General features: G+C 43.7%; 1 protein-coding gene across 1 annotated transcript in view; it reads right to left on the bottom strand.

Moving 5' to 3' along the window:
- Positions 1–16,880, bottom strand: part of TMEFF1 (transmembrane protein with EGF like and two follistatin like domains 1) — a 96,904-nt gene extending 80,024 nt beyond the window's left edge. Inside the window, exon 1 of the mRNA XM_066625126.1 lies at positions 16,712–16,880. Coding sequence (XP_066481223.1) covers positions 16,712–16,880 — 169 coding nt within the window. The remainder of the gene's footprint in view (positions 1–16,711) is intronic.
- Between the last annotated feature and the right edge of the window lie 562 nt (positions 16,881–17,442).

Raw genomic sequence — 17,442 nt, 5'->3', positions numbered from 1 at the left:
TTCTACTTATCATTAAGTATCATTATCTGTGATATGTACCTGTAAAAATACAATTCTGCAAAAAAGAATTATATCGTATTCACTGGTAAAGGTGAAAAACTCTCTGCCCATCCAATCTTGCAAGAAATCCTCAGATGTCAGAGCAGATATTTTTCTACAACTATAACAAGAACACTGCTCATATGTTTCCTCCCTAAGGATAACAACTGGAATAACTTAAAGCCAAAAGTTATTGCTTTTCCCCAATTACATACAGACGTAAACTTACTGTCATCAGATTTTACAGGCTTTGGTGCCAAGCTAGGCCACAAAAAAAAAAAAAAAAAAAAAAAACACTACTATTTGATCCAAACCTGATGGTATGCCAGCACAGCAGTCCCTCCGCCGGCCAAGAGTGTCACAAATGTACCAAAGCATGTTGTGACACCCAGAGAGTAAGCAGTGCCAGCAGGGAGGCCTGCACCTCCCTACCGGTACTACATCCAGAAGATCAGCTGCTAGCAAAGGTAAGAGAAGTGCCAGGTGACAGGAGAATGGAATGGAGGTGGAAAGGGGGCATTTCTAGACAGGGGACGGCAGAACAGGCCCAGGAGAGGGGTGGGATCAGTGGAGCAGGCCTCCACCATATCCCATCCTCCCTCTAGGGCCTGAATGGCCTACACAGGGCTGTTTTAGTTACACAGCTGGCTAAATAGCTGGCGCAGATTCAAGTAGCCCCACTGGGTAGGTTAGGTGTTACTTGGAGTAAGGGGACAAAAGATACCGTTACTCCAAAAAAACCTCCAGTCTACTACTAAACTGCACTAGTTAGTGCTGAGGCCATGCAGCGTAGCTTCACCAGCGCAGGTTAGGATTGGGCTGCAAGTTGTTTAGTTCACATGCTTGACCCACAAATCAAAATCTCTGAAGAATTATTCCAATGAACAGTTAGGACTGCTTCACTCATCACTTGATGTCCACAGCATCAATAAATGGCCTAATGCATATGGGAATGAGTTGCCACACTTTTTTTATATAACTTACTTCACAGAACATTTTTCAATTGAGTCAGTTCACACATTTAGCTGCAACTACAAACAACAAGCGATGCTGCTGTGATATACATGCAATGTATAAACTGGCCCTTAGCTGCTTTCAGACAGAATCTCTCAGTCAAAACTTCCCTTTTCTCCTGCAGGAGCTGCTGACTTTTACTCTTTGTCGAAGATGTGCTGACAGGAATCTTGATCAAAGAGGTACACAATGTTACATATCACAGCAACATCACCAACACTTAATAAGGCACATGAAATCTTTTCTGTTTGCACATGAAATACTTCCTATTTGCAACGCATCAGTAAAGCCAACAACTCTTCTTGGTTACTTTAAAAAAAGGAAGGAAAAAAGGCAGCTCTAGGAATGCCCTTAGGAACAGTATTATTAAAGCACATTACTTGACCTGCTCCAGCTCCCTCAACTGAATCAGTCTTACATCTATAAAACAAGTATACTGTATTTTGGATCTGTTCACAGTGTGAAGTTTACACATACTATTAAGGCCAGCCCTACTATAAAATAGGATGAAGAGGGCCACTGTCATCCTGGACAAGGACACTTCTCTCAGACAGCCTAGGGTAGTAGGCTTGTTTTTGATTACAGATAGTCCCCTAAACTGCTCACCACCACCACAGACTACCTAACAGATGCACAAATACAAGAACTAAACCCTGCGACAAATCCTGATGGCAACACTGTCCCCATATTCACTCAGAGAACATTATTACAGCACCCAATAACATCACCACAGGTGTTTATTCATCCAATAAACTTCTCATGTGATATCTGAAGTATAAAAATACTTCAAAGGTTCCAACGTGAAATTATGAAACAATCTCTTCAGGTAAACAAAAGCTGCATTCTATTCATTTAGGTCTTAATCAGAACTACAGATTGCTCAGCCACTACAGAATTGCTTGAACAATGTTAATTACCTGTACGCATAACTGCTTTAGGGCCCAATCCCATCCAATTTTCCAGTGCCAGTGCTGCTGTGCCTATGGGGTATGCACTGCTTCCTGTATTGGGGATGCAGTCACAGAGGCCTCCTTAAGGTATGGGAACATTTGTTCCCTTACCCCTGGGTTGCATTGCAGTTGCACTGGTGCTGGAAAATTGGCTAGGATTGGGTTGTTAGTTGGGTCACGGTGTAGTTATCCTGCACACAGAGGTTTGCATAGAAATAACATACTGAAACTCTTGCTTTTCCTGGTATTTGGGTCTCAGTATTATATTTCCTTCTTTCTCTGTACCCTGGTATATATCTGTCAGAGAATAACACTTCATGCAGCTAATCAAGAGGGCTATAGTCCATTGAAACTTATGCCACAATAAATGTGTAGGCCTTTAAGATGCCATAGGACTCTTTGTCATTTCTGCTATGAAACACAGCTACCCAACTGGAATCCACTTACTGCTGAATTTACAGCTGGAGTAAATGACTGCTGTTTCAGAGAGTAGCTATGAATTCACCCTAGGTTTCCCAATAAGCATGCTAGAGGTATAACATGCATTTGTTTTCTATAGCTTTGTCTCATTTTACATGAGATTTTCTTCTTCTTCAAAAGCATGCTACTTTTTACAAATAGTTTTCCATTACATCAGAGCTCCAAATCTAAAGAAAATATTTCAGTAACCCAACAGTAACAGCCTATTCACACAAGGAGGCAGAAGCAAGAAAGACTAAAATAGTCTTCTCCCATGACTGACAGCAGAAATCTAAAAATGATGACTTCCAAACACTTCTTTGACATATCTGCCAATAAGGAATGACAGAAATGAATTTGCTTAATACTCAGTTTGGACAGGCCTAAGCAAAACTGAAAGTTAAAAAGTATTATTTGGTGAATTACTGTACTGAAAGCCCTGTGCACTTACTATGAAGCAAACACCACAGTGAAGCCATATTTATGAGTTATTAACAGACATAATCAAGAACCACTTTATTTTTCCAGTACTCAGTGATGGAGTTGCCCTGCAGGAAGCTTATGTGAGACTTGCGTGTGCATGCACGATAACTTAAACATCACAACAAGAAACAGAACACTCAGATAAACAAAGGAGATATGCAGGACAGGGAACTGTTTCCCCTGACTCAATGTCTTCAACTGAGTTCTAAGGCAAAGTACGTATGTAGTATGTATCTGGGACACGGGTTAAAATGTGGCCTTTTCCCCAATTCTGACATCTCCAGGAGCAGAGAACAGTTTAGTCTCTCCATCCCAGAAACCCCAAGTATAATAATAACAATAATAATAACAGTATTTATATACCGCTTTTCAACTAAATGTTCACAAAGCGGTTTACAGAGAAAAATCAAATAACTAAATGGCTCCCTGTCCCAAAAGGGCTCACAATCTAAAAAGATGCAAAAAGAATACCAGCAGACAGCCACTAAAACAGACAGTGCTGGGGTGAGGTGGGCCAGTTACTCTCCCCCTGCTAAAAAAAGGAGCACCCACTTGAAAAAGTGCCTCTTACCCAATTAGCAGGGGTTAATTTATAAAGGGGTATACTTTCTCCAATATCAACAAATGGTGACCATTTAATCCTATTGGAAAATAAAGCATTGCGCTTTGAGAAAGAAACAGAGGTTGTTCACATTGTAGGTGAAAGGAGAACATTCCAGTACTTCCTCTACATCAACACACTCCTGAAGCTCCACCACCATGTGTACAGCATTTCCCTGAATAGACAAATGTTGAACCCAGGGAGATATTCTTCCTGAGATAAGGAAGGTTGAGTTTATTACAAGCTGTTACAATTGTGTGCCAAACATATAAGTGACATCTGATCCGCACCCAGTTTTTGCAGAAATTTAATATATAATGTCCATTACTTGGTTGATCTATCCATTTTTATGATCACTGATGGAAATTATTTCCAAGAGACTGTATGCGTGTAGTGCATGTGCAATTCATCTTTACTGTCAAACACGTACCAATCATTTCAGAAAATGTTGAAAGACTAGGAAATAAAATCTGAACGTAAAATATTAATGTATCTGTTTACCTCCTTCCAATGCTCTGTCCAGTACAGCTTTCATTTGCCTGAGTAGCAAATGACCATAGCATAGTATTGCACCATTACAGCACAGTCAGACTCTATGCTTGCTTCAGTCTCATGAAGTGATCCATTCAAAGATGGAACACGAACCAGACCTTCCAGATTCAAGTCCAACACTGTTTCCTGCAATACCCTGCCTCTGGGCCAATTTAGATGATATTTTACCCCTTAAATTGGTCCCACAGGATTAGAGATGGATGAGATCAATGTGTGCACATGTCCTGACCCCTTCCTTCACTTCTGAACTAGTTTCTTTAATCATGCAATTAAAGAAACAACCCCAGAAGCAAAGAGAAGGCACATGCTTTGAGCACACACGTGCATAATTGCATAAGAGTGCCATGAGTGCATGCATCTTTAAATGTGTGGGGCCATTTGAACAGCAAAGTTGTTGTCCAACTAGCCAAAAAGTTGTACAGCATTGTACAACGATTGCATCTTTGCAAAATTGGGGGACAGTGTTTTTATAATCTGCTCTAATATTTTTTAATGTTATTTCTTTAAAATATTTATATCCTGCCTTTCTCCTCCCCTTCAGGAGGTACCCACTGGCTTACAGTATTTTTCCTTCTTCATATAAGTAGAATGCAAAAGTATATAGGGGGTCTCCCTTCCTCCTCTTCACTGGACAGCAGATGTTTCATTGTGGGAGAGGGGCACCAGCAGGTAGAAGTGGCAACTCTTCGTTTGCTGGGTTTTTCTTCTTCCATGTTGCCTTCTGTTTATTGAAACTGACTAAAAGCTACCTTATGTGCCTCCTGTCTGGAAGGGAAAGGCAAGATAAAAAATACTTCAGAAAAATAAATAAGACTTCATGACCTCACATGTAAAAATATATAATTAGGATATAACAAGACTGCAAAGAGGTGGGTGAGTAGGTGGCTCTTTAACTGCAGCTTGGTTTATTGTGACCAGCTTGAAGTTAATTTTTGTGGTTTTGCTATTACAGAATAAACACAGTGACACTTCAGAAATTTATCTAGTTCAGGACATAGTCCATAAACACAGTGGCTCTGCTGGCTCTTGCCAAGAATCATGTTACTGTAAAGAATGGTATGAACACCAAAGCAAGACCACTTTAAAAAGCAAAAAAATATGCCGAACTTCTGAAACAAAGGTTTGACTATGCTGAGGTTCAGGACGTAATCATTTTATTTAAATACATAGCAGTGCTTAAAATAGGTCAGGGCTCCATGAGGTCCCTTGCTACCCCACTGAGCAACACAACTTAAGCTGGACTGAAATCATCACCGATTGGGAGGAGCGAAGCTGGGCAAGGGGACTAGCCTTAAACGTAGCAGGGGAAGAGGGAAGGGGAAGGCCAAAGTTGTTGATGCCAATGAAGCTGGAAGAGATACCCCAGAGAGAAACTAAAGCAAGGAGAGACAACAGAGGGGGTGAGAGGCCAAAAAAAGAAAAAGAAAAAAAACAAGCAGGGAGCTGGGAAACAGGAATGGAACCAAGAAGCAGACTTCCCAAGAAGTCTGGGACATGAGGTACCAACAGGGGGATTAAGAGAAGCCAATCTGGAGACATAGCGGGATGGCGGGGAGGACTGAAGAAGAGGAGAAAGGGTGGCAGAAGCAAGTGCAGAAGGAAAGGAGGGCTGAGGAAGGACTGAAGAGGGCAGCGGGAGGGCAGACCAACGTTCACTGGCAGACAAAGACTCTGGCTGCCATCATTAGGGGCCCACATACCAATTCTAAAAGGTGTGCCCTGCTGGGCCCAACCATTTCTCCCTGGCAACGGATATCTGTTGGTCTTGTGTGGGTCCATGGGAGCAACTATCACAGGGACGCCCCAAAGACAGGAACCTAGGGAGGGGGGTTCCCCTTGTCTGCCTGCATGCAAACTCAAATGTAATACGTAAATAGTAACTAGCAGCATATTCTGGCACCATGTGGCCTCCTGGGCAAAGATGGACCCCAAGTCACCTTAACTCCCTTTGATGTGGAGCTTCGCTCTTGAGATGGAACTGAAGGGGTATACACAGCCCCCTTGGCTACCTTATCCTTTGTTCTTAACTGCTTTTTTTAGAAGACTATGAGGGTCATATGACATGACTAAATTCAGGAGAGTCAGTGGATAAAGCTTGTGGATTCATTAAGGGCCCCCAACCTTCTCTCCCATAGTTAGAGAACTGATGCAAACTCTAGTTTTCAAGGATTGACAGTTTTTGTTTTCTTGGAGGCAACTCTATCCCCCGGACAGTGAGCTCAGCAGGGTGGTTACACACTATAATAAATTTGTGACACCCACCATAAGGGCTGCACAAATACATAGCCTATGAGTTTGGGCATGTTCTAGTTATTATGTGCAAAACTAAAAAGCTACAATGCTGATTATTAAGTGCGTGACAAACTTTCCAAAACACTTTTCCTCATAAGTGAAGTTGTGGACAATTTTTTTTATTGCACCACAGTTAAAATCTGGTAGGGACTGCCCAAGGCAAGAAAAATGGCTTTGTATGCCAGTTCTGCCTATAAACTGCCATCCCTAGAGTTTAGATTGCTCCATAGTGGAGCATGTGCTTTGCATGCAGAAGGCTCCAGGTTCAGCCTTCAGCCAAAAGGATCCCAGGTTGTAGGACTGGAAAAGACCTTTGGCAGGCAGGTGCTTTTTGATGGAGCAGACAATGCTGTGCCAAAAGAAACAATGGTTTAATTCAGTGCACAACAACTTCATTTGTAAGTGAGCTTAGTGAACATTGTGCAACTGTCAGATGTCGCTCCTGCTCAATTGGTTTTAGAGTCTATAAATAAACTATCAGAATTAAAAGAACATGTGTGAGATCAGCAACCAATTAATTAGTCCCTTACATAATCTAGTGCTGCGAAGTTTTCAAGCCAAATTGCATTGTTCACATGTAGGACTGCTTGTTTATGAAGATGTTCCCCAAGCCTACATTCAATAGGTCTTGATATCACTTTGTCAGAACAACAGATTTGCTTGCCAGATTGCAGCCCGGTACTGCGCATATAAAGTTGTGACTAGTAAGACTCAGCACAGGGGCAAACTTGCCAACATCAAATCATTGTTACAGTGCAGTAGATCCCACCAGGAGTCCTCCTCAACAGCAGGGGTGGGGGAATCCAGATACTTTCAAAATCCATAAGCAGTTCTAATTGCTTGCATTCTTAAGAGTTAACCGAGTATGTTCAAATAATATATTCTCACACCATAAGTATTGCAGGAGTAATACTAATATCTACTCTGGGATTTTTTTTATTCAGTCCTGATTACAGTTAAACAGGTTTTGCCCAGATGGATTTACTCTTCAGTATAACCCAGCAGTTCTGCAGCTTCATAGAGCTTCCTCAGTTGTTCTGTCTGCTGCTTTTGACTACACAGAGAAGTAAACATTCTTAATAAACACTGAACAGCAGCCAAGGAACCATCAGGAAAGAAATGGAACATCTAAATAAACTCCAAGTACTCAATGTAGTCTGAATTACTGGCAGAAATGAACAAGGTATCTTGAAAGTACTATTTGAATTGTTTTAAATAAGCTTTCCTATTTAAATAAATCATCACATCTTTCCTCCTTGTTGCTTTTATCATAAACCACAGGTGACCATTTTAGGCCTACAACATTTTTCCAAGCTCCTTCAAAGGCCCCAGCAACATCAGTTGCTACAGAACAGTTTCAAAATGGCAAGGGAGAGCAGAAGTTACAGAGGAGAAATGGCAGGTGGGAGAGGTGTTTAACCCATTTTTAACTCATTTAACCCTGCAGACCCTCTCCCCAGCCACATCCCCCATCTGGAATCCTCAGGTATACGTTTGACATACTGAATAAGCAACCAGAGGAGGGAACTGCAGGGAAAAAACAGCCTACCCATCATTTCTCCCCTACGAATCTTGCCCTCACCTGCTACCTTGCAGATGCTCAACAACAAATAGAGATTATAATACCATATTCTGTGCTGAACAACCTATTCAGCCAGCCAAAACCTCCAGCTCAAAGGTGAACTTTGGAAGTAGTTTGCTATTATTTCCTGAACTCCTATACAATAAATGCTTTCCAATGTGTCCACATTCATAAAGAGCATGTGCAGGCCAAGGAAAGCATATTCTCCTTCACTAAGCTGTGGTTACTTGTCCATTAAAATGATCAATATTGCCTTTGCATTACTGGCATCATCTGTCAGCCCAGCTCATGATTCCCCCACTTCCCATCTCCTCTAGTATTTCATTATTATGAGACCTATTTCATTACTTTTATTTCCCATATGCTATTACAGATACATTTTCACAGAATGTCTTTTTTGCTCCTGCCTCAGTGTACTTGGGGAAAGAAAAAAAATGTTTGAAGTGTTATAACAGATTTTATTATTCTTTCTATCCTGAAGTATTTGTCAAGTCCAAGACAAATGTTTTGCAAAACAAAGTGCTTCATTTTTTTGGTACACTGTGTAAACATTCTCCTTGAACAGTTCATCAAGCAGACCGAGAACCTTCCCCCCTCCATCAGACTACAAGGAGAACACAGTGCAGACCAGGGAATGGTCTGGGAACATCTGGTGCTACGGCATGGCTGAAACTAAGCAGGTGTGGAGTGGGCTAGCCTTTCTGTGGGGCCCTTGAGGAGCCCCATCTAAGAGCAGGATACAAGAATAACTATACTGTATAAAGGGGACAAGAGAGAGAGAAAGGCTTTCACAAGAATACGGAGAAAGGTCACAGTAATACACACTTTGCATGCAGAAGTTCACAGATGTAATCCCTGTATAAAGGATTTATGTAGCAAGGCTGTGAAAGGCCCTTGTTCAAGGCCTTGGAGAGCTACATAAAGGCGACAGTACTGGGGTAGATGAACCTGTTGTCCAACTCACTCCTTTTCATATGTTTCAACCATAAGGACTGTCGCACTGCATACAAGTCTGCCTGTCCCTTAAGATCTTTGAGTGCATTCCCTTACCTTCAGAGACTTGGTTACTGGTGACATGTGAGGGACTTTTCTGTGGTGAAATCCACCATATGGAACTTCCTGACATGTGACATGACATGAGACTCCTCTTCCTCTGTCCTGTATTTCCGTGGCGGCTTAAAACATGTTTTGCTGATTTGCTTGAGTGAAAGTTTAATGGTTTCTCTTATGTTTTGTGCTGTTTGCTGCATTTCGGGGGGCTTGGTTTTGTTTTTTTGTTTGACTGTTTTGTAAACCATTTTGGGCCCCCTAGAAGGAAAAAGTGGGATATAGAAATAATAATCTCAGCTCACTGACAAAACATGGAAATTGATATTTTTTTGTACTAGAGCGTACTCTTTACATGAAACAAAATATATCCAAGGTAACCCTACCTACACAACAGTGAAAGTTGAATTCTGCATTCTGTATAAGTTATAAAAACAAAAATGTCCATTATTGCTCTTACATTACAGAAAATTCTGCAAGTTTTACCATTTTGCAGACTTTATTCTGACTCTATGAGAATTGGGGAGAGGTAAAGTACTACAAAAGGCAATGACTCTCCTGTGTCTTCCGAACAACTGAAAAGTCACTTTAGTTAGTCACTTCTTAGCTTCTGAGAGTTCTTCTGACCACACACTTTAAAGTATAACTTTTCAACAACTAGGGCTAGAAAGTTGCCTGCAGAAATATTGAGAAAGCTAAATTCTGCTTCCAACACCACATTCGTTTTGGCCTCTCTTTTCTATAGGAGCTGGAGATAACCAGCCACCTTCCTGCTTGTAGAACTGGTGTTGGGAAAAAGATTCTTATATGTGCCCTAATCTGTCTAGGAGCCCTGCTTCTGTACCATTCATCCAGCATGAAAAGAGGGTCATGTAGCTGAAATGCACAGAGTGATCCACCGAATGGTCTGAAGCCACATCACATCAGTACTGTCAAGAACAGCTGCTCTTAAAAAGCACTGGAACAATCACTGTGGGCACTGGGAGTTTTATTTCCTTCTTATCAGAAAGAATACATTGCAAGGGGAAGACTAGACTGGCCCTAGACACTGCTGAGAGAAAAAGTAACAGCAGGGAGCTTGCATTCCTTCCCTCTCCTCTCACCAGGAGAATCCTACTCCAATTGACAGTAGCCTTACAACTGCAGTCATGAGTGGAAGGTCATGCTGGCCTCTGTCACTGGCTGCTGGGAAGTTATACCATCTCCACCCTCATAAGGACACCATCAAGGGAAGATCAGACTGGCCCCAACTGAATGTAAATGCTCTTCACAACTCCTCTCATTTATTTTGTTGTCAAACCGATCTTCCTCCTTCATCTTTTCCATCTCACTCCCCTTCCTTTGTGTCTTCAGTCTTTTTGTTTGTAGGCCTAAGGACAAGGCCAGTTTCTTATTTTGATTTATGTGCAGCCAGCTGACGCAGGTGCTCTAGAAATAAATGATAACAGTACAAAAGGTATGTCCTTCAGAACAATCCCAGCAAAGGATGTTAATTCCATTGGCATGATTTCATGCAAATGCTGACTTAAGAGTAGCACCTTTGCTCTCCATTCCCTAGCTCCACTACCCTTGGCAGTGGTGACTCAGTCCACAGAACCAAACCTCTTCTCTCTTTGAGAAAAAAAAGACTTTTCCTCTCCTCAGAAAACATGTAGGCTCTTTCTCTCATTCACCCTCTGTCTAGGTATAGGCAGAAGGAATGTGAGGAGTAACCATGCCAAGTTTCTATATTTATAGGCTGTGCCAGTGCAATAGCCCCATACTTTCCCAATGGCGTATTATTGCATGCTATCTCTATCACTGGCACTGAGTTGGTCTGATCAGATGGGCCTCTAAAGATCATGGTCCTTCAGTCAGTGACAGATCTGGCCAATCCCCAACATCCCTCCATCTATAAGTCTGCCACCTTTTTTTCCTGCTCCTGAGCTTGGATCATTTAAATTTTGTACATGAAGTTTTTTCTTGTGGAAATAATTGGTGTAAAAAACTTCACCTGCTAAATTGCTTGAAGAAGAAATAGGATGGAATTTTTACCCCTGCTAATTGGGTAAGAGGCACTTTTTCAAGTGGGTTCTCCTATTTTAGCAGAGGGAGAGTAACTGGCCCACCTCACCCCAGCAGTGTCTGTTCTAGTGGCTGTCTGCTGGTATTCATTTGCATCTTTTTAGATTGTGAGCCCTTTTGGGACAGGGAGCCATTCAGTTATTTGATTTTTCTCTGTAAACCGCTTTGTGAACTTTTAGTTGAAAAGCGGTATATAAATACTGTTAATAAATAATAATAATAATAATAATAATAATAATAATAATAATAATAATAATAATAATAATAATAATAATGGGATTTTTATAATCATGCATTAAACAATAGGGCTAAATTCAAAGTCAATCTTATCCAGGAGAAAAATCATGAACTAGAAATAGCCAGAGCATAGCTACCTGAAAATCTGAAGCAAATCTGAAACCATGTTCTGACCTACAGTATTCCCCTCCCTGAGTAGAGATAGTACCTCCAAAAAGAAGAGATTATGTGTATGCTCCTCATTTACCCTAAGGTAGCAGTTTCAAACGCATTTCATACAGTGAGCCAAACAGCACACATGGTGCCTGTTGAGGGCCAGAACTGATGGAGTTAAGCAGGAACTGACATCATCAGGCAGGTGATGACCACTTTTTTCCCCTCACTTAGAAACTCATTAGCTGAAAATGACAGAAGAGAAAATATGCACATCTTGTTCATATTTTCAAGATATGGAAGATCCCATTTATCATGCAGGCTGTCATTTCAGCAGCACTGTTTCTGCCAAGGCATCATTTCACAGCTCAGCAGCTGAGAGGTGCTCTGCATCGTGACACCTCAGCAGAAGCGGCCTCTTCTCCCATACCATTCCTCACCTTCTGAGGCCTCCTACTGTCTCTCCCAGTGCCATGGCAAAAGAGGGGGCTGGGAGAGCCCAATTATCACATGGACTGCCCTTTTGGCAGTGACACCTCAGTAGAAGTAGTGCTACTAAAAGGTGCTACTAAAAGGTGGCCCACATGATATTTGGGTACTCTCAGTACAGCACAAAAATAACAGCTACACCAGTGATTTTCAACCTTTTTTGCCTCAGGGAACACTGACAAGGTACTAAAATTGTCAAGACACACCATCAGCTTTTTGAAAATTGACAGGCACACCATGCTGTGGGGGGCTCACATCCCCTAATGGCCCTACTAATAACCCTCTCCCGTGGCACACCTGCAGACCATTTGTGGCACACCAGTATGCCACGGCACAAGTGGCTGAAAATGGCTGAGCTACACAGTAGGTCTAATCTAGGTTAGCCAATTAGACAAGAAGTGTAAATTGCAACAAAATTACATCATTCATTACAGAAGCGAGGATTCTTAAGATGTCCAAGCCTAAAGTTATGAGATGGAAAAGTTCTCAAACAAACAAAAAAATCACAGTATTTTCCAAATTTGCTCTTCATACATATTTTTGTACCTATTTAGCAGGCTTCCAATCTCATTTCTGTATGACACGCCCCTTCCTTTTCTCTAAAACACTATTGTTGAGATTTATTATACAGAAATATCACTTCAACAGTATACCTTCCACTCTAGAAACTTGCTTAGAATTTTCTAGTTTTTCATAGTGAACCTCAGTGAGTCACCCACATGGTACATCAGCAATATATGTCTGATCAGTAAAACTGGTATTTGAGAGTAGCACATTAACCTACTAACCTCTCTTTGCACAAAGGACAATCAGTCATCACACTGATGTAAAAGGAATAAAAGTCAAGCATGCAAGAACAACAGAGCAGTACTTTGCTCAAATATGCCACTAACATGCCTGGTATAGAGCACAATGAAACCAACAAGCAAGCACAGAGAACAAACAAAGCTGAAATTTACACTGAGGAACAACTTTTGCATCGCTTGCGTCTCTGAGAATTTGCTAACAAATATTGGCAGAATTGACCATAATGAACAAGATGAAATTGCAAATCGGAACTGCTGTATTAACTATTCTAAAAAGTCAAGCAATTAAGTAACTTGCATCACAACCCTACATCCGTCAACTAGGAACTTAATCTCACTATGTTGACTGGAGTTCACTCCATACCAAAAATTACAACCTGGGCAGCAGACACATGCTGGGAGAATATGGGTCAGCCACACAGCTATGAGGCAGAAGACAGAAAGGCTGGGAGAAGGATGAACCTTTACTCTCATGTCATTGTCACATGTGGCCCCTATAATCCCACCCCCTCCCAAGCACACATTTTAGTGAGCTAGGGGATGACGGTACAGCTGGGCAGCCCAATCCTAACCTGTGCTGGCACAGCCCGGCTACTTGGTCTGACCTACTTGGTGCAGGTTAGGAAGAGGCTAGAGGTCTATTCTGGGTAAGGGGATATTTATCCCCTTATGACAGGTAAAGCCCCAGCCTGCCCTACGGGGTTTCTTGAATCTGGGAAGCTCTGTGTAACACCGGAAAGCCAGGAAGGAGGGTTAAGATACAGAAGAGGAGGCCTCCACCAATCCCATCCCCTCCCAGGTCTTAGCCACCCTTTGTCCCACTCTCCTCCCAACTAGAAATGTCCCCTTCCTGCACCCCACCCCACCGCCCTGCATGGCTTGGTGCCTTACCTGCTTGCACTGGCAGCTAGGGCTATGAAAGCAGCACCAGTGGGCTGGTACAGGCCTTCCAACCAGTGCTGCTTGCTTGCATGTCAGCATAAAAGAGCTTTATGGTGCTTTTACAACTGCTCACGCCAGCACAGCACAAGGACAGGATTGTGCTGTCAGTTATTCATTACATCTGTGCAGCCAAATCTTATACATGTTTATTTGGAAGTATGTTTCAATGAATTCAGTGGAACTTACTCCCAAGCAGGTGTGCCCAAAACTGCCACCTCAGTAACACACAATACACAAAAAGCGATCATTACAGAGATAGAGAAAGCTGCTTACAAAGTGCCTTCATCTCTCAGGGAAGACAATGGGATTGGAGAACACCAAGTACCTCTCATGAATCTCTCATCAATCTGGCACTAGCAGTTGCACGTAATTTCCACTGGCGATCATTTTAGAGCAATCATCCATGCTTTTCAGATAGGGGGAAAAGAGAAATAACAGCCTGAACGCTTTGAGAAAGGTAAAATACCTTGTCTGAAGGAGGAACCAAAGAGAAATATGCTGAAGAAAAATATCACTGTAGAAACAACCCCAGTTGTAAGCTCAGTTGTTTCTTAACATGTTTCTATTTAAGCTCCTATTAATTTGAACAAATTTTTCTAAAATTAAAAATGTACACAAACACATTATTATGGCATTTCCACAAAACACTGAGGATGATATAGCAGCCAATTGCCATGGCTCTACATTCTAAAAATGAAAACGTTTCTTTAATCACAATGCACTTCACAGCAACAATGACTTTTCTTAGCAACCAGCTACAAAGTACAGAAGCTAGATTAGATTTTAGGATTTGGGTTGTGTTTATTAATACATAAAAACAGGTGAGAACAAGGATAATTACCTAAAGAGGTTACAAACACAGGAGCACTTCTGTATTCCCTTGGTTTCTCACACCATTTTCTTAAGAAAGGAGACGGGGGAAGCATAAGGGGAAGGTATGGGCTGCATTAATTAGCTGGGGTGACAGCTTTTGTGCATCAATTCAGCTGGGGTGACAGACCTGAGCATACACTTAGCAGGGAGAAGCAAGAGATACCATCTCCTGGTTTTGAGATGGGGGTAGGAATTTTTGCTGCCTCTTGAAAAACAAATGTTTCTTTTTCTCCTTGTGCAACAACTGAAAACATTTTGAAACCAAAGCTGCAAAGTCTTTGTTCCCAGAAGCATGAAATGAAATACTGAAACCCACTCCCCCCTCACCACTGGTTCCAGAGAAATGAACTGTAGACACCTCACTGCCCACACAAGGTCAGCACTCCCATTCCTGATTCAGCAGACACCTTCCTACCTTCATGGTCTCATGTGCTCATGATAGTGGAAACGTAAGAGCTCCATAAGGGCTCCTTAATGTATATAAAGTGGGGGATTTTAGTGTACACAAGTGAGAAAATGCAAAAAATATATAATGACGGCAAATCTGTGCATGAGAGGAAGAGAAAGAAAAAGAGAGTGCCTGTATGCACATGTGGTTATATGAATGCAGTACTAAATTTGTGCCTAAGATAAGAGGTGCTAGTGTTTGAGCCTAGTTGAAAGTCATACCCTCTGAACTCAAAATCAGACATTTGGGGTAAGCCACATTTACCTGGGAGGAATCCCAGTAAACTCAGTGGGACTTACTTCTGAGGCAACATGCTCGGGAGGAATCAGGTGGTTACTAGTGAAACATTCACTTCACTATTAGAGTTGAAAAGTACACTGCACATTAACGCACTATATTATTAACAGTATATTACACACCTCAGGGCTCTACTCTGGCACTGAAAGCAAAATGCCTCAAATGAAGCTCCAGAACCTGGTTTAAAGTCCCTGTTCATACATGATCATTGAAACTCCCTGGTTGGGAAATCCCCTTTTTCTCATTCTTGCCTCCATTACAAGCTTCTTGGATAAAAAGGAGCTACAGGATAACCTGCCCCGATTCCTTAGAAAAGCAACTACTGTGCCATAGCACATTGGTGTGCCACAAATGGCCCTCAGGTGAGTCACTGGAGTTTAGTGGGCCACTGGAGGATGTGAGCCTCTCCCCAGTAGTGTGGTGTGCCTTGTCAATTGTCAAAAAACTTATAGTTTGCCTTGCCAATTTTAGCACCTTGCAAGTGCGCCATAAGATGAGAAAGGTTGAAAATCTCTGCCTTAGAACAAGGCAATGAAAAACCTAAAAGGATACACAAAACTAGCAAGATATCATATGCGTAGAGATGAAGAGGCAGCATCCTGATCACCACTGCTGTATTCCTATGTACATTTCTTGAGAGCAAGTCCTATTGACTAGGGCTTACTTTCTGAGTAAGCATACAGATGGGACTGCATGTGAGAGAGAAAGGAGCATGTATATAAAGAGAAGGTAATTAAAAGGGGAGGATCACATTTGATAGCCAAGCAAAGATGGGGCAGGTGATGGAGCTTGTGAGCATGGAGGGGATCAAGGGAGATGGGGGGTTGCCTTGTAAAGGAGTCCATGTGGAAGTGCCCAGATGGGTGACTGAGAGCCCAATCCTATGCACATCTACTCAGAAGTCAGTTCCATTACAGTGCATGGGGCTTACCCCCAGGAAAGTGTGGCTATATTGTAGCCACTTAGCCCAATCCTATCCATGTCCACTAGAAGTCAGTCCCATTAGAGTCAATGGGGCTTACTCTCAGGAAAGTGTGGACAGGTTTGTAGGCGCAGAGCCCAAACCTATGCATGTCTACTCAGAAGTCAGTCCTGTTAGAGTCAATGGGGCTTACTCCCAGGCAAGTGTGGACAGGGTTGAAGCCCCAGAGCCCAGTCCTATGCGTGTCTACTCCGAAGTAGGTCCCATTAGAGTCAATGGGGCTTACTCCCAGGAAAGCGTGGCCAGGGTTGCAGCCCGTGTGGGAGGGAAGAGCGAGGGCGGCTCAGCGCGGGGCTCGTGGAGACGGAGAGGAAGGATGCTCGGCGTGGCAGCGGGACAGAGCGCGGCGGGCCGTCCGCTCACCGCCCAGCCCAGCCAGCCCAGCGGGCGCTGCGGCTTACCTGAGCAGTTGCCGCCCGCCTTCCCCTTGCCGGCGCAGTCGGCGGCCGTGGCGGCGGACAGGGGGTTGGAGGTGCGCGCGGGGGCCACGGCGCAGAGGGCCACCGCCAGAGCCACCAGCGCGGCGCCGCTGCAGCCGGGCGAGGCCCGGGGCCGAGCGGTGGCCGCCATGGCGAGGGGCTGCTGCAGGCCCTTCTGGGGTGGGATCAGCGGGCACCGCCCGGAGGAGAGCGGAGCCTCCGCATCCCGAGCCGCCTCCTTCCCCCGGAGCCGCTTCTCCGCGCCCGCACGCCCGGCTGGGACCGCGCTGCTCCCCGCGCCCCTTTGTGCGCCGCCGCTTGTGATGCTGCCGCCGCTGCCGCTCTGGCTACAACAAAGGAAGGGAGGGGGAGAGGGAGGCGGGGAGGCGAGCGCAGAGCAGAGCCGAGCCGGCAGTGGGGTCCACGTGATGCCGCTGCCGCCAGCCTCCTCCCCCGGGACCGGGACGGGTGGGGGTCCGACGCCGGCCGACCGGCGCGCCCGCCACGCCCCCTCCGCCCGCCCGGGCGCAGAGCATCCTTCCTCCGCTGGCCCGCGCTCTCCGAGAAGCGCGCCCGCCTGTCCAGCACCGCACGGGATGGTCTCCGTGGTCTCCCCAAAGAAAGAGGAGGCGCCCAGTCCTGTGCATGTCTACTCAGAAGTAAGCCCCAGTCTAGTCAAGGGGGCTTACTCCCAGGTCAGTATGGATAGGATT

The sequence above is a fragment of the Tiliqua scincoides genome, chromosome 4 (genome assembly GCF_035046505.1).
Source record: "Tiliqua scincoides isolate rTilSci1 chromosome 4, rTilSci1.hap2, whole genome shotgun sequence".
In the NCBI taxonomy this organism is placed as follows: Eukaryota; Metazoa; Chordata; class Lepidosauria; order Squamata; family Scincidae; genus Tiliqua; species Tiliqua scincoides.
The sequence above is the reverse complement of the archived record's forward strand: the minus strand, read 5'-3'. Positions and strand labels throughout refer to the sequence as shown.